The sequence below is a fragment of the Pogoniulus pusillus genome, chromosome 2 (assembly GCF_015220805.1).
Source record: "Pogoniulus pusillus isolate bPogPus1 chromosome 2, bPogPus1.pri, whole genome shotgun sequence".
In the NCBI taxonomy this organism is placed as follows: domain Eukaryota; kingdom Metazoa; phylum Chordata; class Aves; order Piciformes; family Lybiidae; genus Pogoniulus; species Pogoniulus pusillus.
The window spans coordinates 43,158,097-43,184,282 of NC_087265.1; the positions used below are offsets into that span (position 1 = coordinate 43,158,097).

A 26,186-nucleotide genomic window follows, 5' to 3' on the forward strand; every position below is an offset into this window, starting at 1 on the left:
TGGGTTTAGGAAGGGCAGATCCTGCCTTTCTAACCTGATCTCCTTCTATGATCAGGTGACCCGCTTGGTGGATGTGGGGAGGCCTGTGGATGTGGTCTATCTGGACTTCAGCAAGGCCTTTGACACTGTCCCCCACAGCAAACTGCTGGCTAAGCTGTCAGCCCATGGCTTGGATAGCAACACTCCGTGCTGGGTTAGGAACTGGCTGGAGGGCCGGACCCAGAGAGTGGTGGTGAATGGTGCCACATCCAGCTGGCGGCTGTCACTAGTGGTGTCCCTCAGGGATCAGTGCTGGGCCCCATCCTCTTTAACATCTTCATAGATGACCTGGATGAGGGCATGGAGTCAGTCATCAGCAAGTTTGCAGATGACACAAAGCTGGGGGCAGATGTGACTGAGTTGGAAGGCAGAAGGGCTCTGCAGCAGGACCTTGACCGCCTGGACAGATGGGCAGAGTCCAATGGGATGGGGTTCAATAGCTCCAAGTGCAGGGTGCTGCACTTTGGCTACAACAACCCCATGCAGAGATACAGGCTGGGGTCGGAGTGGCTGGAGAGCAGCCAGACAGAGAGGGATCTGGGGGTACTGATTGATACCCGCCTGAACATGAGCCAGCAGTGTGCCCAGGTGGCCAAGAGAGCCAGTGGCATCCTGGCCTGCATCAGGAATGGTGTGGTCAGCAGGAGCAGGGAGGTCATTCTGCCCCTGTACTCTGCACTGGTTAGACCACACCTTGAGTACTGTGTTCAGTTCTGGGCTCCCCAGTTTAAAAGGGACGTTGAGATGCTTGAGCATGTCCAGAGAAGGGCGACGAGGCTTGTGAGAGGCCTTGAGCACAGCCCTATGAGGAGAGGCTGAGGGAGCTGGGATTGTTTAGCCTGGAGAAGAGGAGGCTCAGGGGTGACCTTATTGCTGTCTACAACTACCTGAAGGGTGGTTGTGGCCAGGAGGAGGTTGCTCTCTTCTCTCAGGTGGCCAGCGCCAGAACAAGAGGACACAGCCTTAGGCTGCGCCAGGGGAGGTTTGGGCTCGAGGTGAGGAGAAAGTTCTTCACTGAGAGAGTCATTGGATACTGGAATGGGCTGCCCGGGGAGGTGGTGGAGTCGCCGTCCCTGGGGCAGTTCAAGGCAGGATTGGACGTGGCACTTGGTGCCATGGTCTAGCCTTGGGCACTGTGGTAAAGGGTTGGACTCGATGATCTGTGAGGTCTCTTCCAACCCTAATGATACTATGATACTATGATATGATACTATGATTTAATATTATATATACTAGAAATCCCCTTCCCCAAATTCATTTACAATTATCCCACGTAAGTTCTTTCTATGCGGTTTGCAAATTAAATCACAGAACGATTTATGTACAAGAAATCAGGAATTTAGCAACAGTTTATAAAAGAATTTAGAAAGAGAGTTTGTGGCTTGAAAACGCCAGGATTTAGGGAGAGAGTCTGTGATTTTTTTTTTTTTTAGAGAGTTCACTGAAGCTTGAGAGATTATTCAGTCTTTTAAGTTCTTGTCAGTTACTCACTGTTCAAATGTAGTTCAGAGAAGTTTCAAAGTCTTTATGGATTTTAAAGCGCGTTGTCCGAGGCTCCGCGGGTCCGGTCGAGCTGAATGCTGACTCCCAGGGCTCATAAGGATCAGGCCCCTGCCTGGAACGGTGCAGTCTTGAGCTGGTTGTTTGCGGTGCGAATGCCGCGGGTGTGTGCGTGTGTAATCAGCGAGCAGGGTATCGAGCAAAAGAGGTGCAAGTAGAGCAGGGTAGAGAGCGAGGGGCTCAGTTAAGTGAAGTTAAGCTAAGGTGCAAGTGGGTATATTTTTTATAGTACTTTAGAAGAGGTGTGTTCAGCCAACTCAGGCAGACTTGCGTTAGCTTTGCAGATTGGTACAAAGTTATAATCAACTTATACAATGGGCAGAGGCCAATGGGATGGCATTCAATAGCTCCAAGTGCAGGGTGCTGCACTTTGGCCACAACAACCCCATGCAAAGATACAGGCTGGGGTCAGAGTGGCTGGAGAGCAGCCAGACAGAGAGGGATCTAGGGGTGCTGATTGATACCCACCTGAACATGAGCCAGCAGTGTGCCCAGGTGGCCAAGAGAGCCAGTGGCATCCTGGCCTGCATCAGGAATGGTGTGGTCAGCAGGAGCAGGGAGGTCATTCTGCCCCTGTACTCTGCACTGGTCAGACCACACCTTGAGTACTGTGTTCAGTTCTGGGCCCCCCAGTTTAGGAAGGACACTGAGATGCTTGAGCGTGTCCAGAGAAGGGTGATGAGGCTGGGGAGAGGCCTTGAGCACAGCCCTACGAGGAGAGGCTGAGGGAGCTGGGATTGGTTAGCCTGGAGAAGAGGAGGCTCAGGGGTGACCTTATTGCTATCTACAACTACCTGAGGGGTGGTTGTGGCCAGGAGGAGGTTGCTCTCTTCTCTCAGGTGGCCAGCTCCAGAACGAGAGGACACAGCCTCAGGCTGCGCCAGGGGAAATTTCAGCTCGAGGTGAGGAGAAAGTTCTTGACTGAGAGAGTCATTGGGCACTGGAATGGGCTGCCCGGGGAGGTGGTGGAGTCGCCGTCCCTGGGGCAGTTCAAGGCAGGGTTGGATGTGGCACTTGGTGCCATGGTCTAGCCTTGGGCACTGTGGTAAAGGGTTGGACTTGATGATCTGTGAGGTCTCTTCCAACCTTGGTGATACTGTGTGTGGCTAATTGTCACCAAAAACAACTTTTGGAACCACCCAGGGGTCAGCCCCCAGCAGATGTTTGTCGGGTGGTCACCATGTCTGAGAATTTGAACCTTTTTTCCAAAACATAGCCATGTTTATGTCTTTTGTTTCTCCGAGAGAGAGACTCTCCCAAGGCCTGTACGTCTGCTGGTACAGCAGCTGCGTCAGTGCAAGCAGATAGGAGATATTGGTTTGACTTTTTCGATGGAAGGCCTCTGAGCCACAATTTTGTGTATAAGTGAAAATTCTGCAATAGGGCAAAAGGGCTCTGCTCCCTTCCATGACAGTTGGTTGTTGTTTTCTTAGTCGTGTCACAATGGCTGTTTCATAACAATAGGGAAATTCTCTTGTGCATAGTAGTGTAGAATGACTTATATGGGAAGCAGAGCCATCATTTCATGTTGAGAGAGAACTGTTGCAAAACAGTCGATTTTGTGAGGGAAAAGAAGTAGAAATGCAAATCTCAGAGTCATTGAAATCAATTTCTTGCAAGAATGTCAGTTTCTGATCCAACTGATACAATGCATTCATGTTATCATTCTGTGTTTTAGTCACTAAGTGACATGTTCATAGAAAGTCTTTCAGCCTTAGTTCTCAAAGAAGAGCAGGCTTCCCAAACAGCTTTTTTTGTCTTTCTGGTGGTGCTGATTTTGGTTTGTTAACATTTTTTTTTTTCACAAGGGATTGGCAAAAATACAACTATTAGAGCTGTGGAACTGTAGTCTTTTAACATGTTTGTTATTCTGGATTCAGCTTAGCATTGTGAGCAATAAGCATTTGCTGGATGTTTGATCTTAATATCCAGACCTGTATTCCCCTTTCTTTGTAAATGTACACACTACTTTTAGTAAATGCTTCATTGCAGTTGTGCATAGGTCTTAATCATAGAATCAAGCAGGTTGGAAGAGACCTCTCAAGATCTCCCAGTCTGACCTAGCACCCAGGCCTGGCCAATCAGCTAAACCATGGCACTAAGTGCCTCAGCCAGGTTTTTTTCTTAACATCTCCAGGGATGGTGACTCCACCACCTCCCTGGGCAGCCCATTCCAATGCCAATCACTCTCTCTGGGAACAACTTCCTCCTAACATCCAACCTAGACTTCCCCTGCCACAACTTGTGTCCCCTTGTTCTGTTGCTGCTTGCCTGGCAGAAGAGGCCAACCCCCACCTGACTACAGCCTTCCCTCAGGTAGTTGTAGACAGCAATGAGTTCAGCCCTAAGCCTCCTCTTCTCCAGGCTAGACAACCTCAGCTCTCTCACAATGCTAGCTACTTGTAGTTAAAAAAAAACCCTGAACTGGCTACCTCAAGTTGTGCTTCCAGTCATTTTCCCATATTTTGGCCTTTGCCACTAATCCTCATTAAAGTAGATTATTCCCCCTTATTTTGGTTATAAATATGTTCCTTTACTTATAACTAGTATTTTTTTATTCTCTATAGATAATGAATTATTTTAAAGACAACAACTTTGTCTGTGGCTTGATTTGTCAAGTTTCATCAGTTATTCCAGTGTTTTGTTCTGCTTGCTTGTAGTTGCTGCAGTTACAGATAATACAGAACTCTCATTATAAATGTGATTTCAGAAGTAACTAAAGGTTTGATCTGAATTTATAGTGTGTGGCAGAGGAAAAAAGCGCTGCTGTGCTTGGTTGCTGCAGTTGTAAAGTTTGCAGATGACACCAAACTAGAAGCAGGTGTTGATCTGTAGGAGGGTAGGAGAGCCCTGCAGAGGGACCTGGACAGGCTGGATGGGTGGGCAGAGGCCAATGGGATGAGATTTAACAAGGCTAAGTGCAGGGTTCTGCACTTTGGCCACAATAACTCCAAGCAGCGCTACAGGCTGGGGACCGAGTGGCTGGAGAGCAGCCAGGCAGAAAGGGACCTGGGGGTGCTGGTAGATAGTAGCTGACCATGAGCCAGCAGTGTGCCCAGGTGAGCAGGAGAACCAATGGCATCCTGATCTGTAGCAGGAATAGTGTGGCCAGTAGTACAAGGAAGGTTATTTTTCCCCTGTACTCAAGTCTGGTTGGCCACACTTTGAGTGCTGTGTCCAGTTCTGGGCTCCTCAATTCAAGAGAGATGTTGAGGTACTGGAATGTGTCCAGAGAAGGACGACAAAGTTGGTGAGAGGCCTGGAACACAGCCCTGTGAGGAGAGGTTGAGGGAGCTGGGGGTGTGCAGCCTGCAGAAGAAGAGGCTTAGGGCTGACCTCATTGCTGTCTACAACTCCCTGAGGGAAGGCTGTAGTCAGGTGGGGGTTGGCCTCTTCTGCCAGGCAAGCAGCAACAGAACAAGGGGACACAAGTTGTGGCAGGGGAAGTCTAGGTTGGATGTTAGGAGGAAGTTGTTCCCAGAGAGAGTGATTGGCATTGGAATGGGCTACCCGGGGAGGTGGTCGAGTTGCCGTCCCTGGAGGTGCTCAAGCAAAGCCTGGCTGAGGCACTTAGTGCCATGGTCTAGTTGACTGGATAGGGCTGGGTGCTAGGTTGGGCTGGATGATCTTGGAGGTCTCTTCCAACCTGCTTGATTCTATGATAAAACTTTTGGGTTGAGAGTAGGATTTAGAAGAAAATAATGTTGAAAAGCTATTAATTCATGCATATGGAAATTGTTAACAACTGAATCATAACTTCTAAGCATACTGAAAATTTATGCAGTTGGAGACAAAACATAAAGACTTTAGGTTTATTGCACTTTTAGTTTTCATCTACAAAAATAGCGTCCTGAATTATGCTGTTACCAGTTCTACAGTAATGGGTAGGAAGTATTTAACTGTACATAAAACACATAAAATTGCTTATCTGGGTGGTTTTTTTCGAAGGAGCTTAATGTTTATTTTATAGAAGAGGATGCAAAAAGCCAAGATTTAAAACTCTGAGAGTGAACAGAAAACTCAGGAGAAGCAAATTAACCATGAGGGGTAGACTGGAATCAAAACCATGATGTATGAGGTTCTGATGATACACCAGAGTGTGGGTAACTTTATAGCTTTGCAGTTTTCATTTTGGATAACTTCAAAACTTTTTTGTCTTGCTTATAAAGTTGGATTTTATTGTAAATCTTGGCTGTGTGTAAAAACCCTCTGAAGTGACTGGAATAAGTCTTTGTTTATCAGGAAGATACTCCTTAGCCCCATTGGCCTTTGGTTTTGTGTAATTCATGTGATTCCATTCATTAGGAAATACTTTGGGGTATATATTTTAGTGATTGATGTACGCTGTACATTAAAGTGTGAATTTTGTACTTAGAAAAGGTGAACATGACCTTGTTGGGTAACCTCATTAACAACCTCATTAGTGTGTTAGTACTTTTTAGTCTGGAAAGTTAAATTAAACACTGAAGGAAATCAGAGGAGCTTTATGAATTATTTGAGTTTCAGTTTTAAAACTTTAAACCTCTTTAAATGTCCGGGGTTTAAATACAGGACATCAGTCACTGCAGTTGGAAACTAATTTTAATGAGGGGAAATCTTAACTAATAATCATAGAATCAAGCAGGTTGGAAAAGACCTCCAAGATCATCCAGTCCAATCTAGCACCCAGCCCTATCCAGTCAACTAGACCATGGCACTAAGTGCCTCTTCCAGGCTTTTCTTATTACCTTCTAAACTTTTTTTGCTTCCTATAGTAGATAAAACTGACTATGTCAGAATAACTATAGAATTGAAAGCCAGAAGATAAGAATAACATGAAAATGGTTAAATAGTTTCAGTTTAGTTTTGAGAAAAGATAGCTTAGTGGTACCTGTTTACCTAGCAGTAACTGTAAATTATGAAAGTAATATTTCTAAGCCATGCTTTCTGCATTTAGAATCATACAGTCTTAAGATAACTTTGTTTCCAGGAATCTGTGTTGTATGTTGCTAATGTATAATAATACTGTGTAAGATGCAGATTTTGGTAGGAAGTTGGTAGTTTGAAATAAACTGTGTGTAATTCCAACTTCATTTGTGGCCTGGTGGCACAACGGTTAGAACTAACTGCAAGACTTCCAAAGGTGTTTTTATGAAGGTATCCACAGAGCTAAAGGTTTAAAAGAATACATGGTATAGGTAATGAAGACTTTTCTTGTCTTGCCTGCTCTTCATAGACTGATAATTGTCTGCATATCACAGGTAACATAAAGTAGTTCTTTGCCAAAATAAGTATTTGTACACTTGTAGGAAACTTCTTTCTCTTTTTTTTAACATCCATGTGAAGATTTTGGAACTTAAACATACTTGAAATGCTTTTCACTATAAGTCAAATTTGAATTTTGGTGTCATTTTCTATGTTGCAAAAGAATACTGGAAGCACAAGTAACAAACACAGTGAAATGACAGAATGATGGTAGCACAAAAAAAAAAAGAAGCATTTTAACACTGACCTCAAATTTACTTCAGGATATTAGGGAACTTGGACTTCTTGATTGTAAATTGGGCTTTTATATAATCCTTTCTATGCTTTGTCCACTTACTGGTATGAGGCTGCTTAGAGGCTGAATACACACAGGCACAGCTGCAGGTTTTTTTCTTGAACCAAAGAAGCTTGCAGAATGGAACTTACACTGAGGAAACTAACTGGTTTGAAGGCTCAGATCAAAGGAGAGCAAATATAATTTGGAGATGCTTCTGATTACAGCTCTTGTTTTCTGTTACAAATGCTGATTGTAGTTTCTAGGCAACTATATATAATACTTCTGGAATAAATTCTTAGCAGATCCTTATTTTTTCACTCAACCACTGATGTTTTACTTTTTTGAGATACACATATAAGAACTATAAGGGGAGGTACACTTTCCAAGTGTGTAGATGTCCACATTTTGAGCAATTGCTCTCTCCTCTCTCTTTTCTTTTTAGATGCTAAACAGATTCTAGAAATCTAATTCATATTACTTTGGGGATGACTTCTTTGCTTGCAAACCCACACTATATTATTGGCTTCCCACTGCAGGACTAGAACTTTGTGTTCATATTGTGGCAATGTGTTGAAAACACTATCAAGAAGTAGCTTATATCACCAAGCTTTAAAATGCTCCCAACTATAGTATAAAGGTCCTGGTAAAGTGTAATCCCAAGTGAAATAAAATTGGGTGCTCAAAAACCCCAGAATGGATGTAAATGTGTAATTGCTTTATAGTTAATCTGTGGAATTGCCTGTTGGGAAAATATACAAATTATTTCTCACTTTCTTATGTATCTTTTCTAGCTTGTATTTATCTGATTGACCAAGGATCCTGTTATCTGCTTTAACCACCGTCTGAAATTACATCCCTGCTCAACTGTGGAATCATGTTTTATGAATGAGGATTTAATTTTTTTGCACAATAACATAACAGTAATATAAATAAATAGAGCTGCTGTTGGATCATAGTCTTTTTGTTATTTGTAGACTCCAGAAAAGAAACAGTCAGAACCTTCCAGAGGAAGAAAAAGAAAAGCAGACACTCAGAGTGAAAGCAGCCAAGGTAAACTGAAATGTAAATTAATTTGATAGTTGTTGCATGTATTCAATCAAATTATAACACAGAAAGTTTTGACTGCCTTAATAAAATGTGGGTTTTAGGCGTTGGGGTTTGGATCATAGAATCATAGAATGTCAGGGGCCTGGAAGGCACATCAAAAGATCATCTGGTCCAACCCCCCCACCAGAGCAGGATCAGTTAGAGCAGATGACACTGGGACATATCCAGACAGCTCTTGAATATCTTCAGAGAGGGAGACTCCATAACCTCTACAGGCAGCTGATTGGCAGTGCTCTGTCACCCTCACAGGGAAAAAATTCTTCCTTGAGTTCACATGGAGCGTCCTGTGCCTCAGTTTCCATCCCTTAGTCTCCTCTCCAAGCTACAAAGCTCCAGCTCCCTCAGTCTCTCCTCATAAGGAAGATGTTCAGCTACCTTAATCATTTTTGTGGCACTGCACCGGACTCTCAAGTAGCTCCCTGTCCTTTTTGAGCTGGGGGGCCCAGGTCTGGACTCAGTACTCCAGATGAGACCTCACCAGGGCAGAGTAGACATTTGAAAATTACTATCTCCTTCTAAGTTCTTTTAGGGAGGGGGTGGTGATCTTATACAAATAGAATCAAATAGAATAGAATACAACATGTAGTACTATGGTACCTAACTAGTAACTTTCTGCCATCACAACATGGACTGCTTATCCTCAACACTTACTGATCTAGAATCAGCCAGGTTGGAAGAGATCACCAAGATCAGCCAGTCCAACCTAGCACCCAGCCCTATCCAGTCAACTAGACCATGGCTCTTAAGTGCCTCAGCCAGGCTTTTCTTGAACACCTCCAGGGGCAGTGACTCTACCACCTCCCTGGGCAGCCCATTCCAATGGCAGATCACTCTCTCTGGCAGCAACTCCCTCCTAACATACAGCCTAGACCTCCCCCAAAACAACTTGAGACTCTATCCCCTCATTCTGTTGCTGCTTGCCTGGCAGAAGAGACTGACCCCCACCTGGCTACAACCTCCCTTCAGGTAGTTGTAGATAGCAATGAGGTCACCCCTGAGCCTCCTCTTCTCCAGGCTGCACACCCCCAGCTCCCTCAGCCTCTCCTCACAGGGCTGTGTTCCAGGCCCCTCACCAGCTTTGTCGCCCTTCTCTGGACACGTTCCAGTATCTCAACATCTCTCTTGAATTGAGGAGCCCAGAACTGGCTAGTTGTCAGGAGGGATGGGGAAATCAGGATAAGACCAGTTTCCAGTTTTGTATTCGCAAAGTATAGGCTTTATGATTCCTCTCTTTAACGTGATTTTTGTGGGAGGAATGGTGGAAATTTAACCTGAGAGGAGAAATCATCAGAAGGTGAGTGGAAATAGTTTTGATAACATCTGTATTAGCTTTCTTTTGTTTCCAACCAAGCTAGGAAATGCCAGTTAAGTTCCATATGAATGGTCTCTATATCTGGAAGTCTTCATGATGCAGCATGCTAGTAGTAGAAAAATTGTGTTGACTAAAATTACTTTCTTTTCAAGTGTTGCTTCATAGAGACCTACTCTGGTCAAAGAATTTGAACGAAACTTGTTATTTCTGTTGTTCTAGTAGCCCATCCTTCCTACTACCAGTGAGAGCTGAAATTAGAGTTGATGGAGATTTTAGGAACTTCTTGGCATAGGCAGTATGATCATAATATGTTATTGCTATTTCAGTTTCACTGCTGCTGACAGTAAATAGTCTGCACGGCAATATTGTCAAGGAACTGGCCTAGGAAACTGCAGCATGTTGGAGTGGTGCAGTACAGTTAAAGCACAGCAAACCCTGCTACTACTCTTGTAATGAAGAAAAGGAAAAAGCAATCATAGAATCAACCAGGTTGGAAGAGACCTCCAAGATCATCCTGTCCAACCTATCACCCAGCCCTAACCAATCAACTAGACCATGGCACTAAGTGCCTCATTCAGTCTTTTCTTGAAGACCCCCAGGGACGGTGCCTCCACCACCTCCCTGGGCAGCCCATTCCAATGGGAAATCACTCTCTCTGTGAAGAACTTCTTCCTAATATCCAGCCTATACCTACCCTGGCACAACTTGAGACTGTGTCCCCTTGTTCTGTTGCTGGTTGCCTGGGAGAAGAGGCCACCCCCCACCTGGCTACAATGCCCCTTCAGGTAGTTGTAGACAGTAATAAGATCACCCCTGAGCCTCCTCTTCTCCAGGCTAAACAACCCCAGCTCCCTAGGATTTTAACTTTGTAACATGCAAAACCATTTATAAATGTTGAATCAAAGTGTTTAGAACATGGAGGTAATTGGAAAATGGGATAAAAATCAGCGTAAAGCTATTGGTAAATGGCTGTGCAGAAATAAATTGATGTATTTCTTCAGTGCATGGTTCTGTGACATGGCATAAAATATATTTTTCTGTACTGAAATGAATGCACTCCATCTCATTTACTTGGATGAAACAAAAATTAATAAAATGATATATGAGAATTAAACATTGAAGTAAAGAATTGGTTAGAAGTCGATAGTGGTGATTTGTATGACTGGGTAAGTGTTAGTGGAGTTAGCTCTGTGTGCTGTTCTAGGTCCTGGAATTACTTTATGTGTTTCTGTTAAAAGTCTTGACACAGAAAAGGTTGCTAAAAGTTTAGAATCATAGAATCAGTCAGGATCCTCTAGTTCCAATGCCCCTGCTGTGGGCAGGGACACCCTACTGTAGACCGGGTTGGCCAGAGCCTCATCCATCCTGGCCTTAAACACCTCCAGGGAGGGGGCCTCAACCACCTCCCTAAGCAACCCATTCCAGGCTCTCACCACTGTCATGCTGAACAACTTCCTCCTCACGTCCAATTTCTTTTTCTTCATGGAATTTCTTAGTTACACAGAGTTATGCAGCAGTGCCAATATAGACACATACTGGGATAGAAATACAAAAGCTTGAAAATCTTTGCTAAAAAGCCTGGAATTACATTTTCAGACCTATTGGCAATCATCTCCTAATTTGTCACAAAAATTTCTATGAAGAAAAACGTTCTGAACAATAATCTGTTTTCAGGTAACTCCTAAGATATGGTGTGACCTGTCCAAGGTACAATTGCAGTTTTAAGATTTATGAGTCATTTCAGAGCTGAATAGAATAAAATCAACCAGGTTGGAAGAGACGTCCAAGATCAACCAGTCCAGCCCAGCACCCAGCCCTATCCAGTCAACTAGACCATGGCGCTAAGTGCCTCATCCACCACCTCCCTGGGCAGCCCATTCCAATGCCAATCACTCTCTCTGGCAAGAACTTCCTCCTAACATCCAGCCTAGACCTCCCCTGCCGCAGCTTGAGTCTGTGTCCCCTTGTTCTGTTAAGGGTGGTGGGATTTGATCTCAGGGGTCCTTTCCAGCCAAAACAATTTTGTGGTGAAGCATTTATGCCATTTGGTAAGACATTGGGTGTGATCCTTTGAATGCTACATATGCATCGAGACCTCACACTCAAAGATTAATTCGCATTGGTGCTGCTGAAGTCTCAATACCGATTAAGATGAAAGAAATTCTGCTCTGTCATTAGCTCTGTGAGTTAGCCATAATTAGGTTGGGAGGAAAGGAAATACTTCTCCATGTTTACCCTGTTACTGGCTTTAGTACCTGAAAGCAAGCCAACTGACAACTGGTAAGGCTTTGCTATAATAGGTGTATAGGTAAAAATATAAGCCACTTCTCTAAGGATTTTATTTGAATCAATTCTCATGTTTGTTTTCAGGGAAGAATATCGGGGGACGTGGTCACAAGATAAGTGACTATTTTGAGGTAAGGTTTTTGTGTGGTTGCAAAATTTACTTTAGCTTTAAAATTTACTTTCAGCTTTTTTGGCTGTTAGAAGATTTTTGCTTGAAATGGACAGACCTCTTGAGAGGGTACCATTATTAAATCTTGAAGTAGAGATGGAGTCTCTGCTAAGCTAAAATACAAAAAAACCCAAACATTTTCTTTTACACTTTTCTTTAGGTGGCCAAAGGTTACACTTAGAAAAGTAATACCACCTGATACACAAATTCTGTGTACAGATGAGCTGTATCATTCAGTATAGTGTATGTTCATAAGAAGATTGACTAATTGGAGGGCCATATCTTCTCTACAGTACCAAGGTGGAAACGGCTCTAGTCCAGTGCGAGGTGTACCTCCTGCAATCCGATCTCCTCAGAATTCACATTCCGCTCCTTCTTCTGTAAGTTTGTGAACTGTTGATAACTGTTGGAGTCTAAAAGCAGCATAACTGAAAAGAATCTATATTCAAGGGAATAGTTTTCAAAGGAAGGAATACTAGGAAGGACTTCATTAGTGTCATAGAATCAAACAGGTTGGAAGAGACCTCCAAGATCATCCAGTCCAACCTAGCACCCAGCTCTATCCAATCCACTGGTGGTTAGATCTGCAGATGTTTGGACCATCACTGTGCAGACAACTACATGTTCAACAAAAGCCATAATTCTTAAAGATCGCTTTGTGAAACTGTTTGGTTGTGATGTAAATACCATGAAAACCCAGTAGTAAGACCAGAAACGTAAGCAAATCTTGATTAGCGTTAGTTGTGTATTTTGGTAGAGAACTGAAGAGGCACCACTCAAATTGATTCTTTAGAATCATGGAATTATAGGAACAACCAGACTGGAAGAGACCTCCAGGATCATCCAGTCCAACCTACCACCCAGGCGTGCCAAATCAACTAGACCATGGCACTAAGTGCCTCATCCAGTCTTTTCTTGAACATTTCCAGGGATGGTGACTCCACCACCTCCCTGAGCAGCCCATTCCAATGCCAATCACTCTTCCTCCTCACATCCAGCCTAGACCTCCCCTGGCACAACTTGAGACTATGTTCCATTGTTTTCTTGCTGGTTGCCACCTGCCAAAAAAATCAAGTAGTAAACTAAAAATTTATTTTTATGTTGGGACTTTTTTTCCTAAAACATCATTTTAAAATACATTGTTAAAACGAAATGCTGACTAATATTAACATTTTTTAATTGTATCTATTCACAAGCCTCACGTAAACAGGTGGAGGATTTTTGTTACTCAGAATGAAAGTGAACCCCAAACTTATGACTTGAAGAGATCAGTTTTTGATAAATCATAATTTTCTTAATTGACACTTCATTAGCCTGTATCCTTTTACAGTTCTCTGCCTACTCATGCAATTAATGCTTGGGGTTTTTTTCCTCCTCTTCTGCGCAGTTTCGGTGTTAAGCACACTCACGTCAAATTCTAAATGGCTAAACAGGCTCTGCCTATTACAGAAAGGATTTGGTTTTCTCTGCTGGTAGACCTCAGCTTTTATTCTGTGTACTCTCAACTTCAGACATCCTCTTGTTCTTGATGACAGTAGGAAATGTAATACAGATTGTGAAATTGGGCTTGCTAAGCATCTCATTCACACAAACCAGTAGGTTTGGGGAAATTTAGTTAATGAGATTTGTGTTCTGATCTGCACTACCTTCTCCTTTCTGGTTCTCCTATGGGAAATAACCACTCAAAAAAACCCAGACCCTTGCATTACTTCATTTTTGAGTTGTGAAAGCTTGAAATCAGAAAAATAAGTCTGAGTAATGCTGTGATATCACCTTATGCCAGTCTTCTGTTGCCTTAAATCTTTCAGTCTCTTTCCCAAAAGTGACAATACTAGTTTTCAGGTGATTTGTAACAACACAGTGATAGCTCTCAGTGCAGTGCTCCAAGCAGTACTGTCTCTACTAAATACCTTATTTCTCTCTGTTTGTAATTGACTGTTACAGTTTTATTTAAAGTCCTTTCTTTTCCAGGTGCGACAGAATAGTCCTTCTCCTACTTCATTAGCTTTTGGGGACCACCCTATCACACAACCAAAGCAGTTATCTTTTAAAATTACTCAGGTAATTGAGTAGAGCTATTCAATATCCCTTAAGCCTGTAGAGTAAGTTGATATGTATGTTTATTGCTATGTCTTTCTTCTAAGTTCTCAAAGGCTTTCAAAAGCTTTGCTTTTTACAGTCTGCCAAAGTGTTTATCTGTTACGTTCAGAAACTTGTAATTTTGATCTCTCTGATCAGTTTAGTGCTCTGCACTTGCTCTGTTTCCAACATTGCACATCATGAGTCAGATGACCATGTCATTTGCAGGCATTTGCTCAAGATTTTAGCTGTTGTATGATCGTAGAAGTGGAAGGTGCTCTTTATAGCTGTATTTGAAGTGACAGCTACTGTTGACCTATCTCACTTAAAATACAATATTGAAGAAGAAAAATGAGATATGGTTAGTCAAAGAGATCAGTTATAGTTCTAACTTCTAAAAGCTGAAAGTAACTGATTTATCCTCTGCCATTTCCAACATGATCTGCTCTATCTTTTCACAAGGCTATGTCACCTGTTGACCAGAGAGAATTTAAAGTAATTAACTGACATTTATATTCTTGCTTCGTTTTAAATGCCTTTTTGTCAACAATAACATCTCTGTCAGTGACAAAATCTGTTAACACCATTAGTGGTTTCTCCCAACTCTTCGTAGTTGTCCTCATGAAAAGGGAAAGGAGTTTTGAGTAAAAACCTTCCATGTCACATAAAATACATGAAAATAAGATACAACGATCTTGTTGAATGTTTTAAAGAGTTTGTTTCTCTGTGTAACAAACATGATAAAAATAATGCTGTAGTTCTCCAAGGAAAAGATAGATATTTCAAAGTGTTTTGTTTTTTTTTATTTCTAGACTGATCTCACAATGCTGAAATTAGCTGCACTAGAAAGTAATAAAAATCAAGACTTGGAAAAGAAAGAAGGTCGTATAGATGACTTACTCAGGGTAAGTGTTACACGGAGGTAAAGGTACTCATTCAGAACAACAGATAGGGAATCTAAGGCAAATACTTTGCATGTCTGAATAATCCTTGTTTTAAGAAATTACCCTGGAGCTAACCTAAATGAAAAGGTCAAACAGGTTTTTAATTTGTGTGTGTTTATTTTTCTTAGCATCTGAGAAGTCTGTAAAATTAAATGTCAGTGAAATTAAGATGGTTTCCTGCTTCTGTGCTATGGCTTGATAATAAATAAGTTTGTAGACATTTAAGAGTTAAATATATTTAAATTTGTAGACCATGTTACAGGAGATACCTGTATTTACTGTGACAGCTGATGAAAATTCTGTTTCAGTTATATCTTTTCATATTTTGTATATATTTATTAGGCTAACTGTGATCTTAGAAGACAAATAGATGAACAACAAAAGCTACTTGAAAAATATAAAGAAAGGTTAAACAAATGTATTTCAATGAGCAAGAAACTTCTAATTGAAAAGGTAAGTCTGCTGCTTTTAAAATCTTTATGGTGAATGCTGTGGGGGTGCTGTTGAACTCCATTATGAAGGGACATTGTAGCCAGGTGGGGGGTGGCCTCTTCTCCCAGGCAGCCAGCAATAGAACAAGGGGACACAGTCTCAAGTTGTGCCGGGGAAGGTCTAGGCTGGATGTTAGGAGGAAGTTCTTCCCAGAGAGAGTGATTTGCCTTGGAATGGGCTGCCCAGGGAGGTGGTGGAGGCACCGTCCCTCCCTGGAGGTGTTCAGGAAAGGACTGGCTGAGGCACTTAGTGCCATGGTCTAGTTGACTGGCCAGGGCTGGGGGCTAGGTTGGCCTGGATGATCTTGCAGTTCTCTTCCAACCTGGTTGATTCTATGATTCATTTTCACTTTTACTAGCCTCTGAGACTGAAACTTCATATACGTGGTCTCTGTCTGGCAGTAAGTGTTTTATTTTAAGCCCGAATAGGCAAAATAACAGAATAGGGCTTTTTCAGATGATGGAAAATGTGCCTTTTTTAATTTAAGGAGTTTTTTTACTTTATGAGTAATGGAGGTACAGCAAAGCATAAAAGGTAGTAATGTGGTGCGTGGCAAATTTTCAAGACAAACTTTAAGATACAGTGAATGAAAAAACAGCTTCTGTTGTGGGGAGGAGATGGATAAAACCTGTTGGTGAGACACTTTAGTGGCTGAGATTATTTTATGTGGAATGATGAAGTGCTATGTTAGCTCAGAATTAATGGAAACAAGGAAACTGAGATAGCCATTTACACTCACTCTGCTGTAGAAGAGATACTTATCTCAGATGTAATTGCAGCTGTATTTAAGCTAACAGCAGCTTAAAACAAGAATACCTTGTTTCTTTCCCTCCTTAAAACAGCCTTGTTTTTTTTAAATTCTAACAAAAAGTGAATAGAAAATCAGCTTACTATAACTTGGGACACAGAAAAGTTCAAGTATCAAGTTGTACCAGGGGAGGTCTAGGCTGGATGTTAGGAGGAAGTTCTTCTCAGAAAGAGTGACTCGCCATTGGAGTGGGCTGCCCAGGGAGGTGGTAGAGTCACCATCCCTGGGGGTGTTCAAGAAAAGCCTGGGTGAGGCACTTAGTGCCATGGTCTAGTTGACTGGATAGGGCTGGGTGATAGGTTGGACTGGCTGATCTTGGTTGTCTTTTCCAACCTGGTTGATTCTATGTTTCTGAGGTAAACAGCTAAATTTCTTCCCTAACACTAGTCAGTAAATGCTGCTGTGAGATACAAGGGCAGTAACTGATCCATCGGGGGATTAGGGATTTTCCTCACTAGCAGGCCATAAATGAATTACTGCAGCCTGTTTTTAAGTTCCTGCATGAGGGGAATGCAGAGTAAAGATGTATCAGATCTATGGAGCATGATTCTAGGTGGGCACCTTCAGACTGAGAGGCCGTGTTTCCTGGAAGGCTATGCAGGCATCCTTTTCTGCCTACGTGTCTGTTTGCACAAAGGTGCTTAGTTCTGTCACCTCCTCACTTCTTTTTGTGTGCATGTTGGGGCTGTTCAGTCTGGAGAAGAGGAGGCTCCCAGGTGACCTCATTGTGGCCTTCCAGTATCTGAAGGAGGCCTACGAAAAAGCTGGGGAGGGACTTTTAAGGATATCAAGTAGTGACAGGACTAGGGGGAATGGAGCAAAGCTGGAGGTGGGGAGATTCAGACTGGATGTGAGGAGGAAGTTGTTCAGCATGAGAGTGGTGAGAGCCTGGAATGGGTTGCCCAGGGAGGTGGTTGAGGCCCCATGGCTGGAGGTGTTTAAGGCCAGGCTTGATGAGGCTGTGGCCAGCCTAGTCTAGGTAGGGTACAGTGTCCCTGCCCGTGGCAGGGGGTTTGGAACTAGATGATCCTTGTGTTCCAACCCTGGCTGATTCTATGATCTGTGATTTTGGGCCATAGGCATTCCTTAAGAAGCAAGCATTGGTAACAGTCACAGAAGTTTCTGTCCATCAGCAATGTTTACAGTGGGTTTTTTTTTCTTCTTGTGCTGAAGCAAACTAGGCAGGCTCACTTAGCACATCCCAAGAGTGCTTGTAGTAGTAGTGACTGGTTGTAAGAAGGGCATCAACTTTCTCCTACTGCAAGTGAATATCTGATTGCAGTTAAGTATACCTGCAGTGCATTCCCACACAGAGATTCCTGAGCTCAGTCAGTTTGGTGCAAGTAGTAACATGGATACTCTGTCAAGGGAGTTTCCAGGCTAAGTATAGTAGTTGCACTTTCTGGTATCTAAGCAGACACATTTAGTGTAATAGACATGTACAGACATACTCTTAATTGTATGCTTGATACTTTTATCAGTGTTGCTGTATTTACAACTATTTTGTAAGTTCTGATGAATGGCAAACTTCATAGTAAACTGAGTTCAACTAAGATTTTTTTGTGTGCACACAAGATTGTTGTTGGAATCAACTCTGACAACTGCAGACATTCAAGTTCTGTGAAAATCAGAATGAATGGAATGAAGTAATAAAAGATATTTTCATCCCCTTTTATTTGTCCCTTAGAAAATTGTGGGAAGAAAAAAAGATCCTGATTTTTTTAATTTTTTTTAAACACTTTAGTGTTACTGAGCACAAATTTTGTTTGTTTTGTTTTCCTAGAGCACACAGGAAAAACTGGCAAGCAGAGAGAAGAGCATGCAAGACAGATTACGCCTGGGGCATTTTACAACAGTTCGTCATGGTGCTTCATTTACCGAACAGTGGACAGATGGCTTTGCATTTCAAAATCTTGTGAAGTTAGTCAATGCTATGTTCTTAAAACTGTCACCAATTGTTAGTTCCCTCTAGTGGATTTTTCTTATTACTAAGGTTCTACAGCTAGAGTGTTTTTCATATGTGGTATTTTGCTTTTCCTTTTGAAGACAACATGGTACAGAACTTAATCAGCTGAGAGAATACCAAAGGTTGGGTGTCTTTGAAAAATAGGTTGGGTTTAGTTTATGTTAACTGTCTTAGAAAAGCATGGATGTCCTAAATGTGCAGCACATTATTTGTCCAGCTCAGCTAGTAGAAAGCGCTGTGTAGCTACAGCACTGATCTTTTTCAATCAGCCAACCATGTATCGCCCAGTGATCACTGGGGGAGGTGAGACCTGTTAAGTTCTGATTGGCCACGTAGATGTTGCCTCTACATCCTGCTCTGTAGCAGCTTTTTCAGGCATCCAGCTCCTCAGTGCTGTGAAGGAGTGACAAATCGGCCAGCCTCGGATAGAGTCTAGTGTAGGTGGATGGGAGAAAGTAGTCACCTGGAAAAGAGCTGCTGCAACAGGTATTTCAGCAGAGATGAGACAAGGAAAACTGCTGCGGAAGATCATCAAAGACCATAGTAAAACAATCATGCAGTGCCTCAAAAGGTGTTCTTCGGTAACAAGTCCGATTCAATCTCTATATATAGAGATAGTTTTCAAAGGGAAATAAGAAGTCTTAGCATTATGTGATTGCCTAGGGCATTGTTTTGGTTAAGGCAATCTTAAAAGCAATATGTGTGTTTTGCATACAAACTGCCATGCAGTCAAACTGATGATTTATTTAGGAATTGTCAGTTCAAATTCAATATTTGGCTTATAAGAATAAAGTACTCTCCGTGGACTCTGTTACATTTTGATCGATGGTATGGAAGAAGTATCCACCAGCTCAGATACAGTTTTCTTTTCCTTCTCTAGTGCAGAAATCATGTGTAACATTTTCAAAATCAATACAACCCTCAACCCCCCCCCTCAGAGAAACACCACATATTTCAAAAGTAAATGTGCCAAAACTAGCAGAATTTCTCCCATCTCATGAAGAAGATTGGTGTTCTTTTTCCTAGGAAATATTTTGACATGAGCAGTATGTTTTCTAAAAAATTCTCAATGCTTTATCAGCTAAAAAGGTTTTTTAAAAACCACAAAATGATGAAACTTTAATAAAGCTTTTTTTGGGGTTTACAGGCAGCAAGAATGGGTGAATCAACAAAGGGAAGACATTGAAAGGCAAAGAAAGCTCCTGGCCAAGCGAAAGCCTCCAACTACAAATAATTCTCAGGCACCATCTGCCAATTCTGAACCCAAGCAGAGGAAAAATAAAGCTGTGAATGGGGCAGAAAACGATCCCTTTGTTAGACCAAATTTACCACAGCTGTAAGTTTAACATTTCAATCAGTCTTTTACATGAATTCTCAGATATTGTCTATGTGAGTTCTATTCAAATAACAGCATAAAAAGACACAATATATTCAACAGCTATATTCTCACTGATGACTTGCTGATGTTAGGGAAATTTGCACCACTGCCTATGAAGATGTACAATTGCCCAACTTATTTTTGGTAAAGTCACCAGAGAAAGGCCCATTCTCTGTTTATGCAATGTTCTTTCTGTTTTCCTGATCTAAAGGAATCCTCATTCTGGTTTCCTGCTCTTGTAATGTCACTGAATCTTTTGATATTGGACTTTTCTTGATTCAGATTGGTTTGAATCATAGAATCAACCAGGTTGGGAGCCTCTCCTTCAGTTTGAAATAATTTATTTTTTCATGTGACAGGAACTTTTTTCAGTCTTTAGTATTTGGAGACAAGTTTGAAAATACATGGAAAAATACATTTTTTTTCTTTTATGAATGACAGATCCTGAGAGCAACTGTCAGAATTTACTGATCTCATTTCATATATTGACAATGTTGACTTTTTTGGGGGGCATTTAAACATAAAAAATGAGAGCTATCAAAGAATTCTCCACTTTTCAAGTGACTTTTTTTTCTACAGACAGAAATGGTATAATTTGAGGCACAGACACTTAATTTGAGCATTTCAAGATGTTGCCTGGAGATTGCAGTTATTGCCACTGATGCAAAGAGGCTATAGATGATAGAGTATCTGTTACTAGTCATCTTAAATTAAAAGTAAATAGCTAAAGTTAAAAAAAACCATGAAAATTATCTGTTACCTTGCAGAAGTAGGCTACTTGTGTTGAACATGGTCACCTGTCACCTCTCAGTTGTGGAAGCAGTGATTTATACCTCTGAGGGTATATAATTTATTGTGGTTAGATCTGCAGAATATGAGTGTTTGGACCATCACTATGCAGACAACTACATGTTCAGCAAAAGCCATAATTCTTAAAATTCACTTTGTGAAACTGTTTTGGTTGTGATGTAAATACCATGAAAACCCAGTAGTAAGACCAGAGATGTAAGCAACTCTCGATTAGCTTTAGTTGTTTATTTTGGTAAAGAACTGAAAAGGCATCACTCAGATTGATTCTTTAGAATCATGGAATTATAGAAACAACCAGACTGGAAGAGACCTCCAAGATCATCCTGTCCAACCTAGCACCCAGCCCTGTCCAGTCAACCAGACCATGGCACTAAGTGCCTCATCCAGGCTTTTCTTGAACACCTCCAGGGACAGTGACTCCACCACCTCCCTGAGCAGCCCATCTCAATGGCAAATCACTCTCTGGAACAACTTCCTCCTAACATCCAGCCTATACCTCATTTCTTCTTAGAACATAATACTTAGAAAAGTATGGTAAAGATTATTGTTGTGTTACAAATACCTTTTGATTTTAACATAATACCTCTTGTTATAAAAAAAAACAAAACATTTAAGTAATAGAAGAGACATGAAAAATTACAGACCTTCTAAATTGCCAGCTTTTGGCAGTGTCTTTGTTCATGTTAAGTTTCTCTTCTCCCAGGCGACCAGCAATAGAACAAGGGGACACAGCCTCAGGTTGTGCTGGGGGAGGTATTGGAATGGGCTGCCCAGGGAGGTGGTGGAGTCACCATCCCTGGAGATGTTCAAGAAAAGCCTGCATGGGGCACGTAGTGCCATGGTCTAGTTGATTGGACAAGGCTGGGTGCTAGGTTGGACTGGATGATCTTGGAAGTCTCTTCCAACCTGGTTTATTCTATGATTCCTATCTTACTGCTTCTTTTTGAGGTGATAAAACACACTTTTGGGGAAAATTACAGAAGTCACATTCTAGCCCTTAAGTAGGACAAGATGAATTCCTAAATAGTTTCTGTTGTTAGGCAGTTTTAAATAATTTCTGATTTACTAAGAGCTTTCCAAATTTTCATTTGGTTTGGCTTAACTAGTCACATGTTAAATGGCACATGAAAGTGCTTGCTGATTAGAGAATTGCCAAGAGAACAATCAGAATTGCCCTTCTATAGCTGTAGCTAACGTGAATGCAAACTGACCTTGCTGGAACTGGTTTGCTTTAAGTATCCTAATTTGATCTAGATATGAGATTTCTTGTCTATATGATAAGCTTATAAATTTTGTTTCAGACCTTTGAGAAGGTCTACAGTGTGTCCTTAGATCACAAGATCATTAAGCCACATCATGCTTTCAGCGTTTGAGTTTTTGAATGTTTATGTTTAGGATTAGTTGGAATTTTATGTGGTGGTGTTATGTGTTGACCTCTCTCTGCTTCTCACTGTAGACTTAAGTATATCTTTGGTAAAACAATTACTAGTTGTGCACTTCCATTTTTGAGTAAGTTTGTCATTTGCTTTGTGATTCCTTCCTCTTACACTGTGCTTGTTGCTGTTCCTGTGTTACTTCAGTAGTAATGATCTTAATTAGTACAGCCAAATGGAAGAGGCTCTGTTTAAATGAGACATGGGGAAATGCAGAGCCATTTGAGATTAATGAAATAAACCATTAGTAAATCAGTACAGCATATATGCAAGTGATTAGTCAGATCTTTAATTTTAAGCAAACAGCTTGCTGAGGGTTGCAAGTATCTCTGCTGCTACGTTGTTTGCTGTAGAAAATGTCTCCAGCTGCAGGTACTGAAGACAAATTGATCTACAGCATTGTAACAAGGAGTATTATTGAAGGCCTTTATGAAAACAGGTGTTAACAGTTGGATTGAAGGTGTTAATAATGACATTGGTTTAGTTTAGCTGAATGTACTGTGGTCTCTGAGCTAGTGTCACAGAGCACTGGAATAGGTTTCCCAGAGAGGTTGTGGGGTTTCCTTCTATGGAGACTTTAAAGGCCTGCCTGGATGTGTTCCTCTGTGATCTGTGTTAGATAGTGTTGTCTTGCTCTGGCAGGGGGGTTGGACTGGATGTTCTCCTTGTGTCCCTTCCAACCCTTAACATCCTGTGATCTGTGATCCTGTGTCTTTGATTTAAAGGTAAAAGCAAAATTTTTGCACTGAGGTTATTAGTGTAAAATTTGCTATTTGCCAGTGACCTATGAATGAGTGGTGGGTTTGGTAGTTACATGGTATTTAACAGATGAGTCTAAACACTATCCTGGTCTTCCATCATTCTTTCTGCTTTTATAGCCCAAACCAAAATTAAATGGTGGTTTCAGTTTTGAAAGATCTCTCTTCTGTTGAGCAAACAAAATTTAGTAGTCTAACATGAAAGAAATACACTGAAATATATTTAAAGATTTAATTTTTAAAAAACATTGTTATTTTCATTTGAAGACATACTAATGTGAAGTAGAAGTTGCCTTCTTACATAAAAAAATCTGTTTAAAAGATCTATTCCAAAATCTTTGGAGTCTTGAAAGATTATAATGCTAGTCCCCACTTCTTGGAAGCAGTTCTTACTTGACTAGACAATTACTATTTCATATTAGTTCATTTCATGAAAGTGAGTATTATTATTTCTAGAAACAACATTTTGCGTAGTTTAGGTGGCACAGTCCTCCCTGTGCAGCTTCTGTTGTATTCCATTCCCAGTTACCTCTTCCTTTGCTTCCCAGTTCCTCCATGGGAGTTTGCATGCATCTTGTCCCTGCATGCTGTTTGGAATAGGAGAGCAGAGGAAGCTGGTGGAGTTTGCTAATGTAGCTGAACAAATGCATCATTTAGAAGGAGCATGCTATTCTGTATGGAACAAAACAAATATTTTCAGAAACTCTTTCAGGCTGGAGTGCCAACAATGTGTCTGGGCTTTACAGGACAAGTGAAAACAGCTCCTTTCCTGAGGCAGTCTCTTTCTAAGGCAAGTGTAGAAACAATGGGTGAAAAGACCCCATAGAAGGCTTTGACTTGGTCAGCATCTCCCTATGTTTGTAGAAACTTGAGGAACAAGAGGAGAATAAGGTTGAATGAAAAAAGAAGTGCCTTAGAAATTATAGCCCAGCATCATGTTGGATGTGTGTGTCGCCGTTTAAGGGCATGACCATATTCTGCTGTGCCTATGTATCCAGGATGATTTTTTCATCTGGGAAGAAGAGAGATGGTTGCAAATATGCCAGGCTTGGTTGTTGTGAAATCCAAGGAGAGGGTCACTATTTTGTAGTTTTGTCTTGTCTGTACCCACTAGTAAGAGTATTTTGATCATAGAAGGTTTTGTCTGACCTTTTGAGGAAGAAGTGTAAAGGATTGTGGAATTCTTTCAATTGGATTTAAGGTCAAGTCCAACTGTTATGTAGCTCTACCAAATCTGCTGCTAAACAATGTCCCTTAGCACCACATCTGTGCATCTTTTAGACACTTCCCTGCAAAATCTATTCCAGTGTTTGATTGATAACCCATCCAGTGAAGAAATCTCTTCTAATACCCAATCTAAACCTCCCTTGGTTCAGTTTGAGGCTGCCTCACTTGTTACTAGTGAGAAGAAGGGACTCCAGCCTCTTTTCAGGTAGTTGCAGAAAGCACTAAGGTCTTTGCCTCCTCTCGCCTAACTAAACAACCCCAGTTGCCTCAGCTGTTCCTCAGAAGACTCATTCACCAGAGCCTTCACCAGCTTCATTCCCTTTCTATGTACCTGCTCCAAGTCCTCAATGTCTTTCTTTTAGTGGGGAGTCCAAAACTGAAAACAGTATTTGAAGTGTGTCCTCACCAGTGCTGAGTACAGGGGGACAATCACTTCCCTGGTCCTGCAGGCCACACTCTTCCTGATACAGACCAGAATGCTGTTGGCCTCCCTGGCTACCTGGGCACACTGCTGCTTCATATTCAGCCTTCTGAATATTCAACACTCCCAGGTCTTCCTCTACTGGGCAGCTTTCCAGCCACTCTTCCCCAAGCCTGTAGTATTGCCTGGGGTTGTTGTGACCCAGCTGCAGGACCTGACACGTGACCTTGAACTTCATACAACTGTCTTCAGACCATTGATCCCAACTGTCTGGATCCATCTGTAGAGCCTTCCTATCCTCAAGCAGATCATCTCTCCCTCCCACTTAGTGTCATCTGCATACTTCCTGGGGGTGCACTCAATTCCTTGTCTAGATCATTGATAAAGATATTAAACAGAACTGACCCCAAACCCAAGCTCTGCAAAACTCCCTTTGTGACCAGCTGTCAGCTGGACTTAACTCCATTGACTCTTTGGGCCTGGCCATCCAGCCACATTTTTACCCAGTGAAGCGTCCACCCACCCAAGCCATGAGCAGCCAGTTCCTCCAGGAAGATGCTACATGAGGCAGTGTCAGATGCCTTACTGAAGTCTGGATAAACAACATCCACAGCCTCTCCCCCATCCACTAAGCAGATCACCTTGTCATAGAAGGAGATCAGGTTTATCATGCAGGACCTGCCTTTCATGAACCCATGCTGATTGAGCATGATCTCCTGTTTGTCCTGTACATGCTGCATAATGGGATTCAAGATGATCTGCTCCATGACCTCTGCTAGTAGTGAGGTCAGACTGATATGTCTGTAGTTTCCCAGATCCTCCTTCCAGCCCTTCTTGTAGGTAGATGTTGCATCTGCCTCTCTCCAGTCAGCTGGGACCACCCTGCTTAGCCAGGACTGATGTCAGTGGCCTGGTGAGCACTTCTCAGTACTCCTGGGTGTATGCCATCTGGCCACATAGATTTGTGTATGTCTAAGCAGTGCAACAAGTCACTAACCATCTCCTCTTGGATTATGGGACCTATGGATTCTAATCCCCATCCCAGTCTTCCAGTTCGGGGGGCTGAGTATCCCAGGAGGAACTGGTCTTACTGCTAAAGAATGAGGCAAAGAAGTTATTGAGTATCTTGGCCTTTTTGTTCAGTCAAGAAGATTGACTATGTCTCTACTCATGCATACAGAGTAAAAACCTTTGAAAATTAGCTGTGAAAGTAGAGTTGAATGAACTTAGTATTTTTTATAATTAAAAGAAGTTTACAGTAGTGATAATGAACCAGTTCAGACTGGGTAAGCTCGCTACTTTCTTAAGGTGTACTATCAGAGTAAAATGACATTACACACACAGGTATATCCAGTGCTTTTAGGGGAATTTCAGGAATTCATTGCATCTTTGTGATGGTTCATTTGCTTGTAGACAGTTAAAAGAGCAGCATTTCTTGGACACTGATTTTGAGTGGTAAAGATCATGGTCAGGACTGTTACCAGATTAATTCATGCAACCTACTCCCAGCTGCTTTTTCCTCATTTCTCCTCAGATTAACCTCAAGGCTGGCTATCCAACTTAAACTTATTTAGTGGATGGCAGCAACCTGTTTCTGTCTGGTGTCCCTCTGCTGTGCTTCTCAACATTTCTTCTCTCTGCATCTAATAAGACCTGTGTGTCTCTGGTAAAGGAGGAGCAATCCCTTCTGCAGATGTGTCATAGGTTGGTCTCTTCTCCCAGGCAGCCACCAACAGAACAAGGGGACACAGTCTCAAGTTGTGCCAGGGGAAGTATAGGATGTTAGGAGGAAGTTCTTCGTGGAGAGGGTGATTTGCCACTGGAATGGGATGCCCAGGGAGGTGGTGGAGTCCCTGGAGGTGTTCAAGAAAAGCCT

At 41.9% G+C, this 26,186-nt stretch overlaps 1 protein-coding gene across 3 annotated transcripts in view; it reads left to right on the plus strand.

Annotated features, from left to right (window-relative positions):
- Positions 1–26,186, plus strand: part of TLK1 (tousled like kinase 1) — an 89,097-nt gene that overhangs the window by 39,247 nt on the left and 23,664 nt on the right. For all 3 annotated transcript variants that reach the window (XM_064163095.1, XM_064163105.1, XM_064163114.1), the window contains exons 4-11: positions 8,095–8,170; positions 11,910–11,956; positions 12,288–12,374; positions 13,966–14,055; positions 14,886–14,978; positions 15,360–15,470; positions 18,101–18,237; positions 19,431–19,619. In XM_064163095.1, coding sequence (XP_064019165.1) covers positions 8,095–8,170; positions 11,910–11,956; positions 12,288–12,374; positions 13,966–14,055; positions 14,886–14,978; positions 15,360–15,470; positions 18,101–18,237; positions 19,431–19,619 — 830 coding nt within the window. The remainder of the gene's footprint in view (positions 1–8,094; positions 8,171–11,909; positions 11,957–12,287; positions 12,375–13,965; positions 14,056–14,885; positions 14,979–15,359; positions 15,471–18,100; positions 18,238–19,430; positions 19,620–26,186) is intronic.